The 20,398-nt window shown below is 36.6% G+C and overlaps 1 protein-coding gene across 3 annotated transcripts in view; it reads right to left on the bottom strand.

Moving 5' to 3' along the window:
- Positions 1-3: 3 nt before the first annotated feature.
- LOC103614123 (serine/threonine-protein kinase Sgk3) overlaps positions 4-20,398 on the bottom strand; it is a 33,766-nt gene continuing 13,371 nt past the window's right edge. For 2 of the 3 annotated variants that reach the window (XM_017731087.1, XM_008632002.2), the window contains exons 4-17: positions 19,605-19,677; positions 16,725-16,800; positions 10,996-11,083; positions 9,070-9,119; positions 7,920-7,977; positions 7,036-7,119; positions 6,808-6,939; positions 5,517-5,629; positions 5,273-5,309; positions 5,074-5,160; positions 4,196-4,291; positions 3,198-3,353; positions 2,055-2,144; positions 4-1,618 (exon numbers count right to left, since the gene is read on the bottom strand). In XM_017731087.1, the coding sequence (XP_017586576.1) occupies positions 1,448-1,618; positions 2,055-2,144; positions 3,198-3,353; positions 4,196-4,291; positions 5,074-5,160; positions 5,273-5,309; positions 5,517-5,629; positions 6,808-6,939; positions 7,036-7,119; positions 7,920-7,977; positions 9,070-9,119; positions 10,996-11,083; positions 16,725-16,800; positions 19,605-19,677 (1,311 nt within the window). In that variant the 3' untranslated portion in view covers positions 4-1,447. Of the gene's footprint in view, positions 1,619-2,054; positions 2,145-3,197; positions 3,354-4,195; positions 4,292-5,073; positions 5,161-5,272; positions 5,310-5,516; positions 5,630-6,807; positions 6,940-7,035; positions 7,120-7,919; positions 7,978-9,069; positions 9,120-10,995; positions 11,084-16,724; positions 16,801-19,604; positions 19,678-20,398 lie in introns of those variants that run through there. The other variant, XM_017731094.1, reaches the window with a different exon arrangement.

Consider the following 20,398-nt stretch of genomic DNA (forward strand, 5'->3'; position numbering starts at 1 on the left):
CTCTTAGGTTCTCAATTTTTATCTAATCTTGATGCAGTATAAACACTGTTTCTTTTACTGCTTATTTTGTCAAAAAGAAGGCAACATAGATACTGAAATTTATGTAATATTCATTCAATTTATGTATCATTATGATGTATCAGTATCTTACCAGACTTCTCTCAAATCAAGGCATTTAACTGAATGTATTTATGAACAAAAAAAAAACACTGAACATTTTTGGAGTAACAGACAAAAATAAGTTGTTATTTACAAGTAATATATATAATAAAACTACTACCATTATATGCCTTTTATACACTGTAACTGCAGTCAATTTTTGCATTGTTTAAAAAAATTTCTTTAAACAGAAATTGTTCAGAATTATCTGTTTGTCCATACACACGTATGTTATGAGAAACACAATAGCTTTTCACATTTTTAAAATTATCAGTGTAATTTACATTTTTCCCCCAGTATCAAGTGAAAATTTAAAAATGGTGCAAACTGGAACACAAAGACAAGTAGCTATGAACGCTGAAATACAATCAATTTGGAACATAAGTGTGTTTTAAACTACCAAGCTGTGAGAAAAATCCCTAATATTTGGCATGATCATCTCACCACCCACCCCCAAAATGTCAAAGCTAGTTGTCTTACTTTTAAAGTAACCATGATTATTGCATATTAGATCTTTGGAGAAGCAGAGCTTTAACCAAAAATATTTTTAATGTAGTTGAAATATAGACATACTTAGCTCAGGGAGGAAAGAAAAGTAGAACATGTAATAAGTAATGTTATCAAATCAATCCAGTTAATTTGTTCTGTCCTTGCTTTGAGTAATCCCCCATACGTCAGATAATCCAGTTGAGTCAATGGGTACTTCAGCAAGTGCAAGAGCAACAATCCAGTTTTACGCGACCAAATTTTCATTCTGCACAAGTCCTTTAAGAATCCTGGTCCTTAACTTACATCATTTAAGTGCTGACAGGTAAATTAACACATATTCCAAACTGGTAACAGGAAAACATTTACCTTTTTTTAAACCAGGATATACAAAAGACAATTTGCATAGTTACAATTCAAGCACAAAGTCACTGTAAATAAGTACAAAAGCATTTATAAATTTACTAAATTTGCTGCTGTTTGTGCCAGCCAAATTAGATAGGTATGAATGTAAACTTGAAGGGTTTGAGGAGAACAGTCAGTGTTTTTGCTTAAAAAATATGTAGAGAATGCTTTTTAAAGGTTTTAAAAAATATTTTCTGCAGCAGGAACAAACAGTTCAAACCCCAAAGAGAGCGATCCAAAATGCCCAAATTCCTCCTATACAGCAGAGAAAGTTTGTTCATAGGTTTCAAACCTACATACAAAACGAGGCACTATTTATGCTATTTTGGAATGTGTCCATAATCCTAACATTTTGGTTCAACCCAAGACTTCCAAACCACTCTTCACTTCTAACTTCCTAGGAAAACATATCTTCAGAAGGTGGTGCATAAGAAAATCCAACAAATGCATCATCTGCCTCTAGGACACTGGCATTAACAATGCTGTAGTCAGAAGAAACACAAACTGAATATGGGACCATTTCTTCTGTGAACACTGCATCGAAATTCCCAATATCGTCTGGTCCAACCTAGAAAACAGGAGGAGCTGTCAGTCATCATATTAATACAGTGTTTTAAACTTGTATTTGTCCTTTAGATTCCAAATTTAACTCTCAAGGCTATCTATTTTGTTGTTCTTCTCTATTTAAGTAAAAGAAATTTAAGGAAGCACACCACTGCATCTCTGAAAATAGCTATTAAAAGGCTGGGTTTTTTTCATTTAGGTTGGAGTTTTGGCCAAATCATACATTCTCAATGATCTGATAAACCTAAAAAGCATGGATTAGCTCAGTTGGTTAGAGCATGGTACTATGAGCACCAAGTTTAGGGGTTCAGTCCCCGTATGGGGCATTCACTTAAAAGCTGGACTTGATGATCCTTGTGGGTCCCTTTCAGCTCAGAATATTCTGGGATGTGTGATCTGAGATGCAAACACTAACACCACCTCCCCCCCCAGGCACCTACCACATTAGGATTAAATGGTGGTGGAATCTTCTTCTGAAGAAGATCAGTCCAGCTGAGAGATTCAAAGAATGGGTGCTTTTGAATTTCAAGCTGCAGCAAACAATCAAGATTTTAGATATTTCATAATTCCATCCTATGCATCACAGTAAATATTACTCCATACTACATGCACATAGGGAAGTTCTCATATGCATGTCCTTATCTTGTTTATTCAAAATTTACTTTACAATAAAAGCTGTAGTTGGTAAAAACAGCAATTACAATTTGTTAGACTGCCTCTATAAGTGGGGCTCCTTTTAGGATCATTCTTTCTGCTTTTAAGCCTTAAAATCAATGACCTTGACGTCTACTACAGGGCAAGAATGTTTTCTTTTAGTATCTGTTCCTGCCTTAAAGTTTTGTTAGTTTTTGTAAAGCATATCACTGTCTGAGATGCAGCTGCCTCAACAACTCTGCAAGATACTTACGTTACAAAGCAGCAAACAGCTAAGCTAAATGCTACCATCCTTTCATCTTGCTCAGTTACAAGGTCCACAGGCTAACATAAGGACTGCAAGCCAAAGACTACAAAGATTCCACCACTAATGGATGGACTACGTCCTTCTAGATCATTGCTCATTGCACAGTTCTGAAGATACCTGTAACTTTCTCACATCAATTTCTTGTGAACAAAGGTTTTGTTGCTACACTGGGAAAATGTTTGCCATGATTTTAAGGCTAAAAAGAGAGCTGCTCTTTGCATGGAACTGGTGATCCTCTTCATCAGAAGACTGGTTCCCAAGTCGTTAGTTAATATTACCACATGACAGCCTTTCCTTTTGATTATCTCCTGGTTTCACCATGAACAGTGAAACCTACTTCTGCGCACCTTAGTGACTGCTATACCGGCAACTGTGTTTCCTTTGCTGGCAGGTACAGCAGCAACCAAGCTCAAAATACCCCACAACAATCACCTCTCTTATCCCCAGCAACTTCCAGGGATAGACCCCACTGGTGTCTTTACTGAAGAATTAAAAGGGAGGAAAACAGAGACAGATGTAGAAATTAAATTTCCATCTCCAACTATTAATTCTGTGCTGTGCACATTAATTAGGTGAGTCCCTTTAAATGAAATTGAGCTTGATAAATTAGGACACTACTTACAAAATCTTCCCTTGCTCCAAGTCTGCTTTGCCGATCTTTCTCCAAAAGTTCTTCCAGGATAGACCAGGCTGTAAGACTGATTCCTGGGCGCAAAACCAGGGGTTTGTGAAGAATATTATCGTACATCTCAGCAACATCACGGCAGTAAAAAGGAGGCTAAAAAAATACAAGTTCTACATGAATTTGAAGCCATATGCAATGTTTCATACATTATGTATGATCAGTAAATGATTCTTTAAGACATACAAGCTGCTAGCTGTGAAGCAGAAATCTCCTTCTTTTTACGCACTGCTAACTTCTAATTCAGTCACCACCACTGCCAGAACTTTACACTTGATAACTTCCCACCACCCACCTCCTCTACTCCTAATGTGTTCTCACACTCATCAGTAGCCATAGATGCCATCCAGCTACAAAGCTCCCACTGAACTTGCCTGGAAAGAACCTGAGAATGGGAAAACAAATCCATCTCCCTATTTAAAGTCCTATGGGAGGAGACAAAACTCAAGAAAACTGAAAGAACAGACTGTTACTGGAGTAATCGCATATGACTAGAAGAAGTGTAACAAGATTTTTTTTGTTCTAATGCTGTCAAAAGCTAGGAGAAAACCTGGGATACCTAAGTAAAAAAAAAGTCTTTTAATTTTATTTATTCCAATATTTAACAAAATTTTACTTATAAGCTGGGGTTTTTTTTTACTGTGTATTATCACTGTTGATTCAGTTTAGTCTCAAAGTCCCCATACTGATTTTGATGACTACTGATTTTGCTGATGTCTACGATTTTGCTTTTCCACGAACTGTCAAGACACCAAGAGGCAATGTAAAATCCAAAAGAGAAACGCAGGTGCTATGTTAAGTACAAGGCAATCTGCTAATTTGCTTAAATGGAGCATTCCAATATTACTAAAAAGTAAGCATCCTTAACAACACTCAAAGGTTACCTCAAATAAAAGGGGAGAGGGGAAGAAAGCAACCTTTACATATCAGATACATACCAGCCCATAAAGCATTTCATAAAGAACTGCACCAAGGCACCACCAGTCTACTGTGTTGTCATAGGGCTGCTTTTTAATGACTTCTGGTGCAAGATACTAAAAAAAAAAAAAAAAAAAAAAAAAAAAAGCAAGCAGTATTTTAGAGCATTAGGCTAGCATGGATAAAACCTAGGTTTTAGTCACATCACAGTAAACACTTACAAGAAAAGTTGCTTCGTAACAATTAAATGTTTCAGCTGAATACTACACCTCACTCATCCTTCACTGCCTTTAAAGATCTTTCTGTAATTTAAAGTATGTTTATCAAATTACCAAAGTTTCTAATCCTGTCAGTTCAGTGAATCCCTCATACGTGTTCAAGCCTTCCCCATTTTAAGTTTTGCAGCGTAGTTTTCTCAGTAAAAAGACAACAGAGTTCAATAACTCAGTCAGCAGCTTCAAATTTTCATGCATATGCAATAATTTGCTTGAGTCACAGACATCAATTCCCTATACATTTACTAAGAATCAATGGATATGGTAAGTAGATTCATATTGACAAATCTGCAGCAGCTGTTACACAAGCTAACTGTCCTGTGTCTACCCAGCAGTTAGGAGACATGGGAGAAAACAGTATTTGAAAAGGGCTGGAAAAAGAGACAAAGGAAGAGATGAGTTATGGCCATGTGGCTAGCAAGCAGTAGACACTGCAGATTAGCAAGAACAACAACAAATAGATCTGTAGGGAGCTTGTCTTTGGTTTGGTTTCAGCTTGTTAAAAGAATGCAAACCTCCCAGCAGTACAAAACACAGTATTTGACCTTCCAGTTACAGAAATATGAATAACAGTCAACAGCCATTAATTACTGATTAAAACCCCATGAAAGTTGTCAACATACTTCTGGGGTCCCACAGAAAGTTGCAGTGGTATCAGAAGTTGCAATCCCTTCTTTACAAAGTCCAAAGTCTGTCAATACAACATGACCCTGTTTAAAAAAGAGTGATATGTTAAAAAGAGAACATGCTCACTATGTGGATACACAGAAGTGTCAATTTTGTGAGAGAACACAGAAAACAGAAATAATCTTGCATACTTACTAGTGAATCTAGGAGAATGTTTTCTGGTTTTAAATCCCTATTAAAAAAGAAAAGGTAGTAAATCAAAACAGCAGTCACAAGAGCTTTGGAGGCAAGGGGCTTTATTCTTCAGCTGAAAGCTTCAAGTTTTGTTGAAACTATTACATTCAGGTTTCCCATAAGATGATTTCCTGAAGAGTTTTTTATTTGGTAATTTGTCCTGTTTTAAATTTCTGCTGTACAAGGATACATTTCAGAAACTTACCTGTACACTATATTTATGGAGTGTAAGTAGCCCAGTGCACTGGCTATTTCAGCAGCATAAAATCTGGCTCTGTGCTCAGGAAAGGAACGTTCTCTTTGTAAGTGAAAGAACAGCTGTAAGTATGCAAATAGGAAATAAGAACATAACACAGACAAAACAAAATCAGGTTAATAATATGTAATTTTACAGTGAAGAGTAATTTATTTTGTTGTCCACTTAAAAAAAAAAAAAGTACAATGAAATAAAATTGATTTTACTGCATGACTTTGACTTAGTTGTTGCTTTACTCTCTTCCCTGCTTCTCTTTTGTAGCTCGGATGGTAGATGAATAGAAGTTGGCAAGACTAAATCATGCAAGACTGCCCCCAAGCAGACTATAACCTGGCATCAAATCAGTCATCTTTCATTTCTGTAAATGCTTGTATTCAAAGATTTGCATAATTATTTATAGAACTGTATTCCGAAATAACCTAGATGTAGATCACTGTGTGAGATGTATTTTCCAAGCTGATCCACCAATTCTCTCTACTACAGAGAACTGTCAGGCTGCAAACAATTTGAGGAGATACAAATGTCTAGACAAAGATTAAATCATAAACATATGGATTCAACTATACTACACATTCAATTTGGAAAGGTTTTAAGAAAAATGAAGTTTTCTGGTTTCTGTCTACAAAGTTTAGGAAAAATAAAAAGCCACCCTAGCTTTCCAAGCTTTCCATTCAAATTTGAAAGCTGTTTTGAACTGTATATTATTTTGCCTGAAGCAACACAAAACTAAGTTCTGAAACAACGCAAAACTAAGTTGTGCCCACAATTCAGAGTAGAGCAAATCAGGATTTTACTAATACAGTCTAAGTAAGATGACAGTACATTAGACAAGAGAAAAGCCCATCTTGTCCCAACTCTGACACAATATAATAAATTCAGCTGTCAAGTTTCATTCCTTCCCCTTTTGAAGTATCAGCATCTCAGCTAATGCAGATGCAAGAGGAAGACAGTTTTACATGACGAAAAATGTAAACATAAGATTAATTAGTAATAAAGGTAAATTCATATAACTGTAAAATACAGTATTTGTATCTGACAAGCATGAATAAACTTGAAGTTGTCAACAAGAACAAGAACAGGGCCCAAATAGCTACAGAAGTCTGTAGCATCAGCAGATAATAATAGGATTTTCAAAATTGGAAGAATACTGATCACAGCCTACTGTAAAGAACCATTTCACTCCTCACACCTAGAATCAGCAGAATAGACAGACTAAAATGCAAACAAAACCACCACATACCTCTCCTCCATTAACAAAATCCAAGACAAAGTAAAGCTTTTCTGTTGTTTGGAATGAGTAATGTAATCCAACCAAAAATGGATGTTTCACATTTTTCAAAAGCACATTACGTTCAGCCATAATATGTTTTTGCTGCAAGAAGTAAGAGATCAATAAGTAAACAGGAATGATTTTGTAATTAAGGGAAAAAACAAGGGAGGTAGGTGGAAAAAGACTATTTTTCTTAACCTCCTTCCTATTGAGAACAATTTTTTTCTGCAACACTTTGACAGCATAGTATTTCCCATCCAGTTTTCGTTTTGCAAGAAGAACCTGTGAAATTAAAAAAAAAAATGAAGAAATGTGACTGTTGCAGTTCATATACTATTAGTAGTATTTTATCATTTCAGCAAAACTGGAAAGTGTTCATGCTATTTTTTCCACAATACAGCTTTTTTGCTTCCAATACAGTCCATCAACAATGTAATTGCCAATAGAGTGAGCTTACAGTTCAGTAAAAATTTATCCCGACAGTGGTATAATGAAAGACTGAATTACAACATTTATTTTCCATGACCTGCTAAATCTCTATCAAGATCAATTTCAGCTTTTTTTTTGGATAAAATTTAAAGGTAACTGAATGAAAAACAACAACATGAAAAATAATTTGGAAACTGAGATTTCAAGATGGATTATCTTTGGCACCTTTGTAAAATATCAATACTTAAGTCACTTTCCAATGTGCTGTTGCTCACACTGCTCCACAGTATCAGGGGTTTTGCAAAATAGTCCATGACAACAAGAGGAAAAGCAGGATTCGTACTCCAGCTGCTGCATAAGCATAGGGGTACCTCCCTTCCTCCCTGGGGGAAACAGGATCCCAACTGCTCTTAACGAGAAAGGGAAACTCTCCCTTTTGTTAGTCCCAGTAAGTGGCTGAGGCAGGCAACAACTGCACCAGGGAAAAAATGGCAGGGCCACCAAGCAGCAGCAATGGGGATCCAATAGAACAGTTTATGGGCTACCCTAGACCAACACCACTTCTGGAACCTCTGGCCAAGTCTCCAGTCACTGTGCACAAGAAACCAGCAAGCATCCTTGCACCACTATAAGACAGAGGAATAAAAGCTCACCTTGCCAAAGCTGCCTTTCCCAATAACTTTCAGGAAATCAAAGTCTGTTGGTTTAGCACTGAAAGATATTTAGGAAGGAGACAGGTCATCTGGGTAGAAATTACCACTTCTATAGCTGTACAGCAGTGTAGTGTAGCACTCAAGTTGTAAAGTGAGAACAACAGCCTGTAAGCACCCTCCTTTTCTTTGCTCCACCCAGCCCTGCTTCTGCAGACCTGTCCTCAGACACGATGACTCCTCTCCATTTTGCAATTCCATTTTCCTCTAGGGAAAGTGTTCAAGTTGCATCCTCTGAGTTTATTTTATTTACTAAGTTTAACTTTATGATGTAAAGGAGAAGCGAGACTGTTCTTTCATTCTCCATGGTCTAGTTTCCTGTCATTTTTAAGTCTCCATTTCCCCATGACTTCTACTGGAGCTTATTTCTTACTTGCAGCAGTCCAAATGGATTCTAAAGCTTACATGAGGAAAGGAAGGACCAAGTTTGTTATCTATTCCCTCTTATTTATTCCATTCTTTCCTCCATCCAATCCTCCTCATTTTAAATTTAAGTAAGAGGAGGGAGGTCCAAATACCTGCTTCTTCTTGGTGTTTGTATGAATTCACCCTCAGTTTTTCCATTTCCCACATCACCACTCCTTTCAGTTCTTCCCAGGATTCCCTTACTCTTTCCTGAATACAATTCTGTCAGCAAAACAGTTATCCATGTTTTCAAATTCCAAAACAAGTTACATCACCACACACCTCTCTATTTATTGCCCCCGAAGGGAAGGACTCTTACATTTCATTTCTTACTGCAATGTATTAACCACTTCCTCCTGCTAGCTCAGAACAAATCTGAGGAAAGCAAAACCAAAATAGCAGTCATCTCCTAGATAAGAAAAGCAGATTTACACAGAACTGAGAACAGAAACTGCAGAAGACACCAAACAGAGACACAAGTTACCACTGTAGTAACTGGGCTGTAGCACCAACAAGGCAAGCTGCTCCTTTGCCATGCAGTAACCAAACTTGTTTTCAGAAGCTGTGGGACCACTCCCAAGGTCAGTCTAACTTTTTGGGTTTTACAGTTAATTTTAATCCCTTTTAATTAAATTTAAAAATTTACATTAAATTGAATTATGTTTAATTCAATTTAATTGAAACCTACTGAGGATTTCCAGATGGTCCAAGGTTGATATTCTGTGAGGTAGAGTTTAACTGTTGGGAGAAACAAAGAGGTTTACTTGTAACTCTTTTTCTTAACTTCTCTCTTATATCTTTCAACCAATACTAATTTCAAAATACTCTACTAATATGCTCAATCCATACTTTTACATTTGTTACATTAGAATTTTAAAGAGATCTAACATCCAGGTTGGGAACTGAAATACCAGGCCATCATCACCTTGTCACAAATTCTTTCTACACACATCCTGTTCAAGGATGAAGGTAATAAAATATTTGTGTCCAGACAGAGAGGAAAAGATCAGAAATAAAAATTGAAGAGTATGTCAATAAACAACTTGTTCCTCATTCAGAACTTAAACCTTTCTTGTACTTGCCTTATGAATATATTTTCTGCCTTTTATTCCAAATTCTCCAAGTTCTTACTAATAATTAATTTTAAACCCACACTGTTCATGTAAGAGTACTTACTGAAAGACACAGTGCTTTTAAAAACACGAAAGTGAACATTCTCCCAACCCCAAGAAAAACATTACCAACCTTTTCTATCCTGACATTAAGGTTAAATAACTCAATTCCTGGAATTCCATTAATCTTACCGGTACACACCCAGGCAAAATTTGTAAATTAAAGGGAGCAGAGGAAGCCACTGTCATTTAGGTAATTTTCTCCATTTTGTTTTTGATTTAGAAAAGCAGTATCTGTACTCTCATTGTGATTCTGGAATTTAACACAGAAGAATAAACTGCACTCAAATACAAGTTACCTGGGGACAGGCTGTCAGGCAGCACAAACCAGTACTCCAGAAGTGGAGAATGGCCTGACAGCAGCACTGAATGCCACTACTCACTGAAATGAAACAGTGGTACAGGACAGTTTTAAAAGAGCTATTGTAAAAAAGACTTGTTTTTAAGCCTTTTTTTTGTTCCTTGTTGTTTGGCTTCATCATTTACAGCAACTATAGAGTGAATTTTCCACCAAAAATATGGGGTCCAGGCCATTATGCAGTAGCTCTCTTCCTATTTTGGAATTTGTTGTGGCATGACACGTCATTAATTTTCCACAGACGGTTTTTATCATTCCACATTACTTAAAATACCTTTCAAAGGAGGAGGAAACTGGTATTTTAAACTAGTGACTTTGGAAATCAAACTTCCAGAACACACTAAATCTCCCGTGGATCACACACAAGCTGAAACAACTCTTACATCTTTAACAGGGGCTGAATAAGAAGAGCAGAATTAATATCACACCTTTATGCCAAGTAGTAAGTAATAGAGAAGACAAGCTTAAATATGGCACTTCTGCCTTCCTAGACATGCTCCTTTTTTCAAACAGCCCTGTTTCTGGAGGCTGTAAACTAATTTTCAGATAATCCATCCAGCTATATAGTGGATTTTTGTGACAAAAGAAACTTCAGACCTCACACAGTGTTACATGTGAAATGAAATCAAATCTATCCTTACTCCTAAGTGACTTTTAGAAAGACTGCATTTTTTCCCCTGAGAGAATTCTGTTTCTCCCCATCTTTAAAAAAGAACACACAAGCAAACAAAAAGACAATTAAACATTCAATCTCCCCTGCTCCTTGCCAGATGTTCTTAGCAAGAGCCTTTGAACAGAGTGCAAAAATGATGACAGCTAAGCTATGACTAAAGTTGTGTTTCTTTAACCCATATAGGAAGGGGGAAATAAGCAAGACAAAGCCAGCAATCACTTTTACTCCTCTCTGCAGTTCACAGCTGACAGAAAAATAGCTTACAGCCCACAGTGGAACTGAGTTGTTTAAAAAGAGAAGGAAGGGGATTTATTGCAAAAGCTACCAGTAGTTTTCAGTAAATAATATACAAAAGAAGATTGCCCTCAAGTAGCTAAAATTTAGAAGACTGTTCTACTTCTGTGTTATTACCTTCCGACTGCTCCTTTCATCTTCATCTTCAGATGGATCCGACTGGTGTTTTGGGTTATCCATCTGAAGAAAGGCTCTGACATCTGGGCTAGAAACACAGTTAACTTCATTAGCACACCAATAATCTGCATGATTTTCAGCCATAAACAGAGTACAGGACTGGACAGCAGCATATAGTGGAGTTACTCATTACAAAGCTTTATATTTAAGTTCTGGTAATTAAGGACTGTGCACAAGCAATACTTTCTTTCATAGCAACATAATTCAACTGCCAAGTGTGTTATAGGCAGCACAAAACTTTTCACTTGCAGAAACCTGACATGTTAAAGTATATGTATGTGAGGACTTCAGAAGGAAACACTGCAGAACTGCATTTAAAGATAATTATCAGAAGCAAGCATGAATTCTAACTGGCTAGCAACCACCAAGAAACCAACTTTCTTCCAAAAAACTGAAGAATTAAAATTTTTGTTTTCTAAATTTAATTGTCAAATACAATAGCAAATGAAATACATCATCTGTATCCCAAGGAAAGACACAAGTTCCAAGAGATACACAGCACTAATGTTCCTGTCCCCATTCATTTTAAAGCAGAAGATGGTGATCTTGTATTCAGAATTCCTTCTGGCTGGGGACTGTCAAAACAGTGTTAAGAAATCCTTCCAGTCAGCTGCAGGACACAAATGTTTCAGGAATTAGCAAGAGAGTCGACTGGCTTCCCACAGTGCCTAAGGAGATGCATTTTATCTTCAGCAGCAGTTTCAAGCTCTGTCTTGGTGGAGCTGGGGGACAAGGACTGAGAGAAAGGTGGGAAAGTAAGAAAATTCCAAGAACCTGCTTCCAGAAAGAAAGGCTTGATTGAAAGTTCAAAAGAATGTAACATCTTTCAGAACCACAGCACAGTGCAAGTAAAGAATAATGTAATACAACTGAGGCAAAATTAATTCCTAAAAAATGGCTATCATGTATAGTCCATAAACCACTTCAAGTGATGATTTGAATCTTTCAAGTTCATTCAGCTCACTAAAAGGCAACCTTCTTATCGAGGAAAGAAATCTTACCTACATTTCAGAGACAAAGTTCTTTGAGAAGGACTCAGGACAGTCACTGACAGGAAACTCCACATAAGCCATTCAGTACAAGAAAAGCACTAACTTACTATGGAGCTGTTCTTTTAATCTGTCCCTAGAATATATAAAATAGGGTAGTTTTATGTAAGAAACAGATGTACTTGCTATTTTCAATCCATTCACTCTCCACAACTCTGATCAATGAGGATCAGAAGTAAGAGATGAGCTGTTTCTGACACTTCACCAGCTCCCTTAATTTCCTGTCAGCACTACTGAACCTACCTCATACCTATGCTATCTGAGGCTCCCAGTCTTCATCACTTACATCCTGTATTCCTAAGTCCTATTTGAAATATGTTTCAGTTCCTTCAGCCTTTCAGGTTTAAAGCACAGCAACAAGACTGTTCACATAATTTCCCACCATCATTTCAGTTTAATTCTTCCCATTTTATAAGAACTCCAAATTCTGATCTATTCCAGCATTTGTCTTGCATCCTGAGGCCAGGAAGACAAAAATCACAGTGGTTTGAACATTGTGGTAATCCTGGGTCATGATGCAACAATTTAAGTTTTAGAACATTTGGATATCACAAAATCAAGAAAAAAAAGTTATGGTTAATGCTTTTCACTAGACAGAACAGAAACAAACCTTAATTACCTTTCAGCATGAATTATTCTGGAAAACTGGCTGATTAAATAGAGCATGATGTAATACATCTCAAATAGTTACCACAGTAACTTTGTCCATGACTGAATTCACAGCAGGAAAAACATAAAAATATCAATTCACAGGAAAAGGCTGCTGTACTGTTGCAGGGTATTCCACAATCTCCACAATCCACAATAGCCAGAATCATAACTGATTGATGTTACACTGTTCACACTGGGAATTCTAAAAGCATTGCAAAGAACTACTGATTAAAAATAAAAAGTTTCATGTACCAATTTCTTAGGCAAGACTGCAGCATGTAATGCACAATGCTATACAGATTGATAGGACTCCTATGCTGTTTTAGCTCACATGGATTAACTCAGTGTGTTTTAGAATACATGGAAACTATTCCTAAAATAACCTCACCTATGAAACTAAAAGGAATGAGAAAACCATTTAAAAAGCTCAATATATATTGTACCCATACTACCAGCAAAAGTTGGTTTTGTCTGGATTTTTATGATTGACTGAATAAATTTATTTTATGGATTATCTCTGAATACACAAAAGGGTGTCAAGCTCTGCTTAAATACAGCTGCTTATGTAATACTTGTTCTGCATTAGTCTTCCTACAAAAACAATATAATACCGCACAAAAATTTTGGGCACACAGAGAAATATGAACAAACCCAAAAAGTCACACAAATTTCAAGGCAAAATTGTAAAATTAATAGCCAGTGACAGAAAAGTAACATTTAAGACACAGTTTATTTAAATAATGGTGCCTAGCTCCTCCCTCTTCTTGCCACGTTTTCTTAAAAAGTAAACCACCGATGTCTTTCTTACAGAAAGCAAAGGTTCAAAAAGCCATAATACAGTAAAGTACAGTAACACTTTAAAAGAGGACAATAATGTAATGCAAGGTTTGCTTTCCCCAACACAGACTGCAAGATCCTACAATTCAAGGGTTTCACATTCACTTTTATATTAATCAGATTTTGAAATCAGAAAAAAATAGTGACTGATTTTCTTCTACAGAACACATTCAGACCCTGCTTCTCACTTACAGAACTGATAACTCATTTCCCCACAGGTTGCAGAGTATTGTCATCCTTGAGTTCTTTAAGTGTTATGCAAATGTTCTCATTCTCATAAAGGAGCTACTTTGGACTATTTAAAAATAACTGCATTGTATCTTTAATGCATCCTCTATTATACAGTTTTTCAAAAAGGTTTTCTTTGGACATGTTCTGATAGACAGCAATTAAATGCATTAATACTTCAGTGAAGGCCTACATTTGAGGGGGTGAGCAGCCCACTTTCAGGAGTTGTGCAGTGTTTTAGGGAGGCTCACAGTGCTCACTAGGAAAACAACTCCCAGCTCTTATTAAGAACATCAGTCAGCAAGGGGGACACATTATGAGATCTCTATCCCTTCTGCCACTTTTCCTTCGAACACCTGCACTCTACCTGTGAGAGCAAGTTGTCTCTCACAGTAAGTCTGCTGAGGAAATGCAGCTTGAAGCTAGCCCACTTAATTCCCAATTTGGACTAAGCCAGTAATCTCACCCTGTATTCCACCTGACAGCAACTGCAGGAAAATCCTTATCAAGTGTCCCAGGGTCTCTCTAATCACTCCAACACACTATAGGTTTTTCTTTGATTTTTTATTGAGCATAAAGGTTTGGCTTTGATATAATATTCAAGAAATGTGCCATACCCAAAAAAAAAGTTCACTGAAGGAAAAGAAGACAGTGCTGCATGTTTTGAGGAATAATGTAAATATTACCATCTTGGACACACTGAATCTGACATTTGTGCTTTTCACTTCAGATGTTCAGGTGCCTTCCCATACAGAAATGAGAACACGCTGAATCATCCTTAAGCTTTTAGTGAAACAATTTTCCTAAGCAGGACTTAAAATATATGACATGCTGATAGTGGTTTTAATGCTTAAAAGATGCAGTGGAAGGTGGATTTCCTAATGGTTCTGTGAGAATGCATAACCCACTAAGTCCTCCTTGTACATCACTAACTTTACATAAGTTATTTCACCTAGTACCAAATTTAATTAGCCCATTAAAGCAAAACAGTCTAAGAAAGCAAGGATGGACTATCTGTGAAGACTCAGTCATCACATATTCCTTGAGTACCTTCCATCAGATTTTACAAAAATTCCCAACCACCAAGATCAAAGATTTGGTATTTTTTTCTCCAACAACATTCACTGGCACACAGAAAAGGTGTCAGATTACATAATTATTGATATGATTTGTTGCAATGTAACACTGCAAAAAGTAAAAGCTAACATCAGAAAAACAATCACCTTGCATCGATTAAAAGAGAAACAATATACAAATTACTACAAAATTAAATGCTTTTCCACTAAATTGTGAATTAAAGGCTTTTCCTCCCGCTAAGTTCACTGTTTCTTCAAGTGTGGGGTGGAGAACAGCACAGACAAACTTTGGTCTCTATTCATTGTTTTTATTGTAGAACTGTGTTTAATAAGCTTGTTACTGACTACACTTTCAACAGCACCAAACACTATCACACCTGTGTCTTAACCCTGGTTTAAGTCAGTTTAAAGAAGCAGGTAAGCCAAGTGCCATATTAAAGAACATTGATTCTTCTACAGTTACATTCGAGCATAAAACAATTTTAAAAGCTCATAAAAATTTAAGGAGGCAGGTGGATTTGAGGTTTGATGCCTTTTTTTTAGCACATCATTTCTGCTGTCCATAACAAAAAAACACCATTTACCTTTGGAGAACAAATATAGTATGTTTTGAAACAAAAATATTTGATAATTGGACATACTGACAACCAAACAGAGGAGGAGATTGGCCTAAATAAACCAGTATCCTTTCCTAATGAAACAAAACAGATTAGTTTTCAATAATTTATCATACTAAAATGCTTTTTATTATTTCCCAAAGAACAGCACCAAGCCCACAAACCTCACAGTATTTGTTCTGGTGGAAAAGTATCCTTTGGTAAAGACTGTTACTAATTTTTTTCCACCAATCAAAAAAAAAGTATATATAAAATGCTCCTTTTTTTTTATTTAAAAAGGAAAGGAAGAACATATTCCAGGCTGACAGGACATTAAATAGTTGCATGCTGTGAACTGCAGTGATATTCTGTTAGAGTTACTTTTTTCCTGTGGGAAATGGGCAATTTCACAGGCTGTACAAATAGGCTAATTAAACAAAGTGTATGTATTAAAGACATTTACTCAACACTAAAGCCAAGCATAGAGCTTTACCATTTTACCAGTTCAAGCAACACAGAAAGCTGCATGGATTTAGTTTAAACTGATTACAGCTTTCCACTGAAAGAAGGCACCCATTTGCCCCACAATGAGTTCACACACAGGGTGCTGCTCTCTAGACTTAGCTGAAGCTGACTCTGTCCTAACACCACCTCCCATTCACCACTGGTGGTGGTGAACACATCTGCAGTTCTTCTGCTGGGAACACTTTAGGTAACAAGTTTATTCATCATTTCCTTTAGGCAGCTCAGCTTGGTTACCCAAACCATCTCAGCAAGCTAATTAAGCCACCTGGTTATCGTGCTTCAAACGAGTTCCAGAGCACACGTGAGCTGCTCTAACAAAAACAAAGGATGCAGGCAGTGACTGACTGCCAGCAATGCAGCAGCAAGCGACAGCAGGGCCCTCAAACAGTACAGCCACTGGCAAAACAAACACCTGCCCTACAGCAACAGTTTACAGTGGAATCTGCACCCCTGGAATTAATATCAGTTAATTGCCTGCAAATTTGTAGGTTGGCTTTCACAGAACAAAAACACTTTTATATTATTCAGTCTGCAGATTTTTCCTGAATGGATGGCCATATAAAGTTTATTTTTTTTATACTGAAGAGTTCTGAACAGGTGAAATACATTTTCTGGTTAAATACTTAATGTGAAATTTTGTATTAAACATGTCTTTTCATCTCATGTCTTTTCAACAGCCCTTATAAAACAGAAATGAAACTACTTACTGGTTGCATAGCTCTGGCTGTCTAACTAAATTTTGAATGAATTCATTCAGTCCTGCTCTTCTCTGTTTAATAAAATCTGAAAAAAACAGATTTGTTAGAATCATCAGTCAGCTTGTGAGAAAGACTTATTTTCTTATTCAGGTTTTTTAGGATTTAAAGTAAGTTAAAAGGAGACTGCCCCATGACTGATTGAGAATGGTATTGGTTCTATGTTTGAAAATTGCAAGCTTAAAACACCGAACTGAGCTGAGAGAACAAATTTCAGTTTCTCTGTAACACTACAGATGTTAAAAATGTTGAAAGCCAGGTGGATTACAAGTGCCACCTTGTGCTTCAAGAACAGTGTGTAACCACAGCGGGCTAACCTGTGCAGCCTTTGTTGTGTGGGTGAGCCCTTCAGGACCTGATTCCACAAAAACAAAACCCCCAAGAACCCACAGGCAAAACTTGACATCAGTTGCGCAAGTCTTTACATGAACAGTCCCACCAAGCAGCATATTTCCATAATATATGTATGGCAGTGGGAAAATTACACAATTCATCCTGTTGGCAGGCACTCAGATACAGCCATAAAGATAACAAAATAAAATACCTTCCTTTAGATTTTGGACATCATCTCCAACATTAAAAAAGATAATCCTCAGAATCCCTTGCCTTATCTAAAGCTTAAGACACGTAACTGTTCTGTGGCAACATGGAAAGATACACAAAGGATTTAGAACAGAGAGTTTTAACATAAAATAAAGTGTAAAATGGAAAAATCTTATCTTTCATTACTCATATCAACAATAACTCGTATGGAAAAAGAGTATTTAGCTCATGTATTAACTTTTAAGGCATTCCAATGACTGTCATACACAGATTACTGACAATTATTAAAATATGAAGTTAAAATTAAGTTTTCATTAATAGCTGTATTTAAAATATTAAGAAAAACATCCATATTGTTTCAGGGGTATAATCCCTGAACCCTTCCTAGGGTATTTAATAATCTCAAATTACTGACAACTAACAGGAAGGTAAATTTGCATACAGATATTATGGGAGTCACCAACATCAGCAGTTTCAGTGTGGCAGATGTACAGTGTCTTCAGTCACTCTAAGCCTACACAGCTATCCATGCTGGTGAAGATAAAACAGCTGTAACATCTGAAATTTGTAGGTTCTGTATTCTTACTGGTTTCTGTTTCATTTTTTCAAGTTAAAACAAGATTAATTTTGAAATAACCTAAGTGCCAATAAAAATGGAGCATTTAAATGGCAATTTAAATGACAGTATTTTTGGTAGGTTTTGGGTAAAGGGATGTAAACGTCTCACTCTGCTGCATTTCAATGCAGTAGTACAATGCTCCATACCTGTGGATGGATTACAGAAGTAAAATACCTTTTCAATATTTGTAAAATATGTAACTTGTTTCAGGAGCTAGCAGAAACATTACATCAAAGCCTCAATAAATAAGTGTTAAGGAAAAGAATTATTTACATAAGCATCATGGCTCCATCTCCACCCTACCTCCCAGCAAGAAACATCTTGAGAACTATTTAGTTTGTCATGCTTCAAGGATTTCAGTGCAGTTCACAGAAATTTAAAACAAGTTTGAGGACTTTGTTTTACATATATAATTTTAATAAAGTTTTAGTTGAGGTTTTTTCCCCCCATTAAAACTCCAGTGTCCTAAATCTGGCTCCAAGAAATCCACCTGCATATTTGCCTGTACAGCACACCAGACTGCATGACATTCTCTGGTCTTCAGCCAGCTCTGAGAATCCCAAGGTCAGAGAAAAGGAACCAGAACTAAACAAAAAGTCCCTGTAGACAAAATACATGTAGAACTTTTGGCAGTCATTTACATCTTTATCAGAATAGAACATCAGAGCCTGGATACTTGTATTTGATTATTTTAATAAAAAATAAAACAGAATTTCACAGCAGGATCCAGATGATTAACTGTAACTGCTAAAAACTAGGTTGGTTTGTAAAAACTTTAAAAAAACCTAAACCTACACATCCTAAGAGTTCAACAGCTCTGGATCCATTTGTTCCTCAGCAAAGGAGAAAACGAAACTATTGAAACAGGTGCAGGAAGAGATGAAACTACAAACTGATCACATCAGCAAGCCAAGGGAGGGTGAGAGGGATCCAAAGGGCACCAGGAAAACCCTGAAGTAAAAATGGCTTGAATGAATAGTACAGACACACAGAGCAATGGCCTGGCCTTCCCATTTGTGTTTTTAGTTACTTATCCGTGGTGCCACCTAGGTTAATTCAACACACTTTGCAAGTGACTTTCATTAGTATTTTGCTGTGTACAGAGCAAGCTAAATGAGGACCTGGAGCACAACATGTTCACATCAGACAGGCTTCCTGTTGTTGTTCCACTTACAGAAGAAGTTCATTTTCACGTAAACTGTATAAGGAAGCACATTTAGATAGAGAGTTCACAAGTCCTCAAAGATAAATCCTTGAGTTATTTCATTTTTCAGAGATGGTTGTGGGGTAAGTCACACAAAGAAAGTTTAAAATGGACTACACATAACACTTAAGAAGAGTCTGGGGTTCGGCTTTTGCTTTTATAGGAGAGAGATCACACCTGGCAGTTCAGAATCTCTCACAATCCTGAATATGGGAGGGTTGGGTGGAGCTATAGCCTTCAGTGCAAGAGAGGCACTGGGCAACCAAGCGATGCTTTGTTCACTATCACAAGGTAAAACACCTACCCACACTAGTTCCTGCTCTTGACTGAAGCATGACTAAACTTTGGTTTAGTCACTGTTTTGAGGAATGCTGCAAAACTCATCTAAGATAGCTTTTTGTAGGCTGGAATAGATCAATTTTCATATAAAGAAACTGACAAAATGAATAACAAGATGATGACATACCAGGATCAAAATTATCTCCAAATATTCTTTTAGCTGGAATCTTCAGGTTCATGGTGGGAAATTGCTTCTTTAGCTGAAAACAAAACACATAAAATTGGATTGTGCTTAGACATTAAAATACCTAGAAATAATTGCATTTTGTTTGTTTTCTGATGAACAGTTTGAACACTTGATTATTAGTAATTCTGCTCTGCTATGCCATCTCTGCTCATACACATGGGGGAAAAACACATACCCAGAACAACCTGTACTCAGCTTGTTTGCAATAGACATACCCTTTTCAATTCAAAGGCCATCTCATCTTCATCTTATGGACTACTAGAGCAATGATGCCAAAATTATTTGCCCCAGGACAAAAAAAAAAATTCTGTGTTTTTTTTCTTATTTTCCTTTTTTCTTCCTTCCTCCATCAATTCTTTATCTCTCTTGAGTCTGTTTTTTTCTTACTTACTTGCTTGCTTGCACAGGGCTGTATGCATGAGGCTTATGATGGGCTGGGGATATAGGCATCTGAGTTTTGTCCAAATGACAACCTTAAAGCTTTACAAATCACATGTGGTCTACCCCTACATCAAAACTGCACACAGATAACAGTCTATTTTATGATTCTGCATTTGATAACTCAATTATTACTATACTTGATAAACTGACCAGAAGATAGTATACAACAACACTGAATTATATATTAAAGAAACCAACCTGACACTAGTCAAGCCTCAACTACATTTAATTCAACTTCAAGTGCTCCAAAAGAGCAATCGTACTCTCATCCTCTTTAAAAGAGTAGTTTTCTA

Source organism: Corvus brachyrhynchos, unplaced genomic scaffold (genome assembly GCF_000691975.1).
Source record: "Corvus brachyrhynchos isolate BGI_N302 unplaced genomic scaffold, ASM69197v1 scaffold961, whole genome shotgun sequence".
Classification (NCBI taxonomy): domain Eukaryota; kingdom Metazoa; phylum Chordata; class Aves; order Passeriformes; family Corvidae; genus Corvus; species Corvus brachyrhynchos.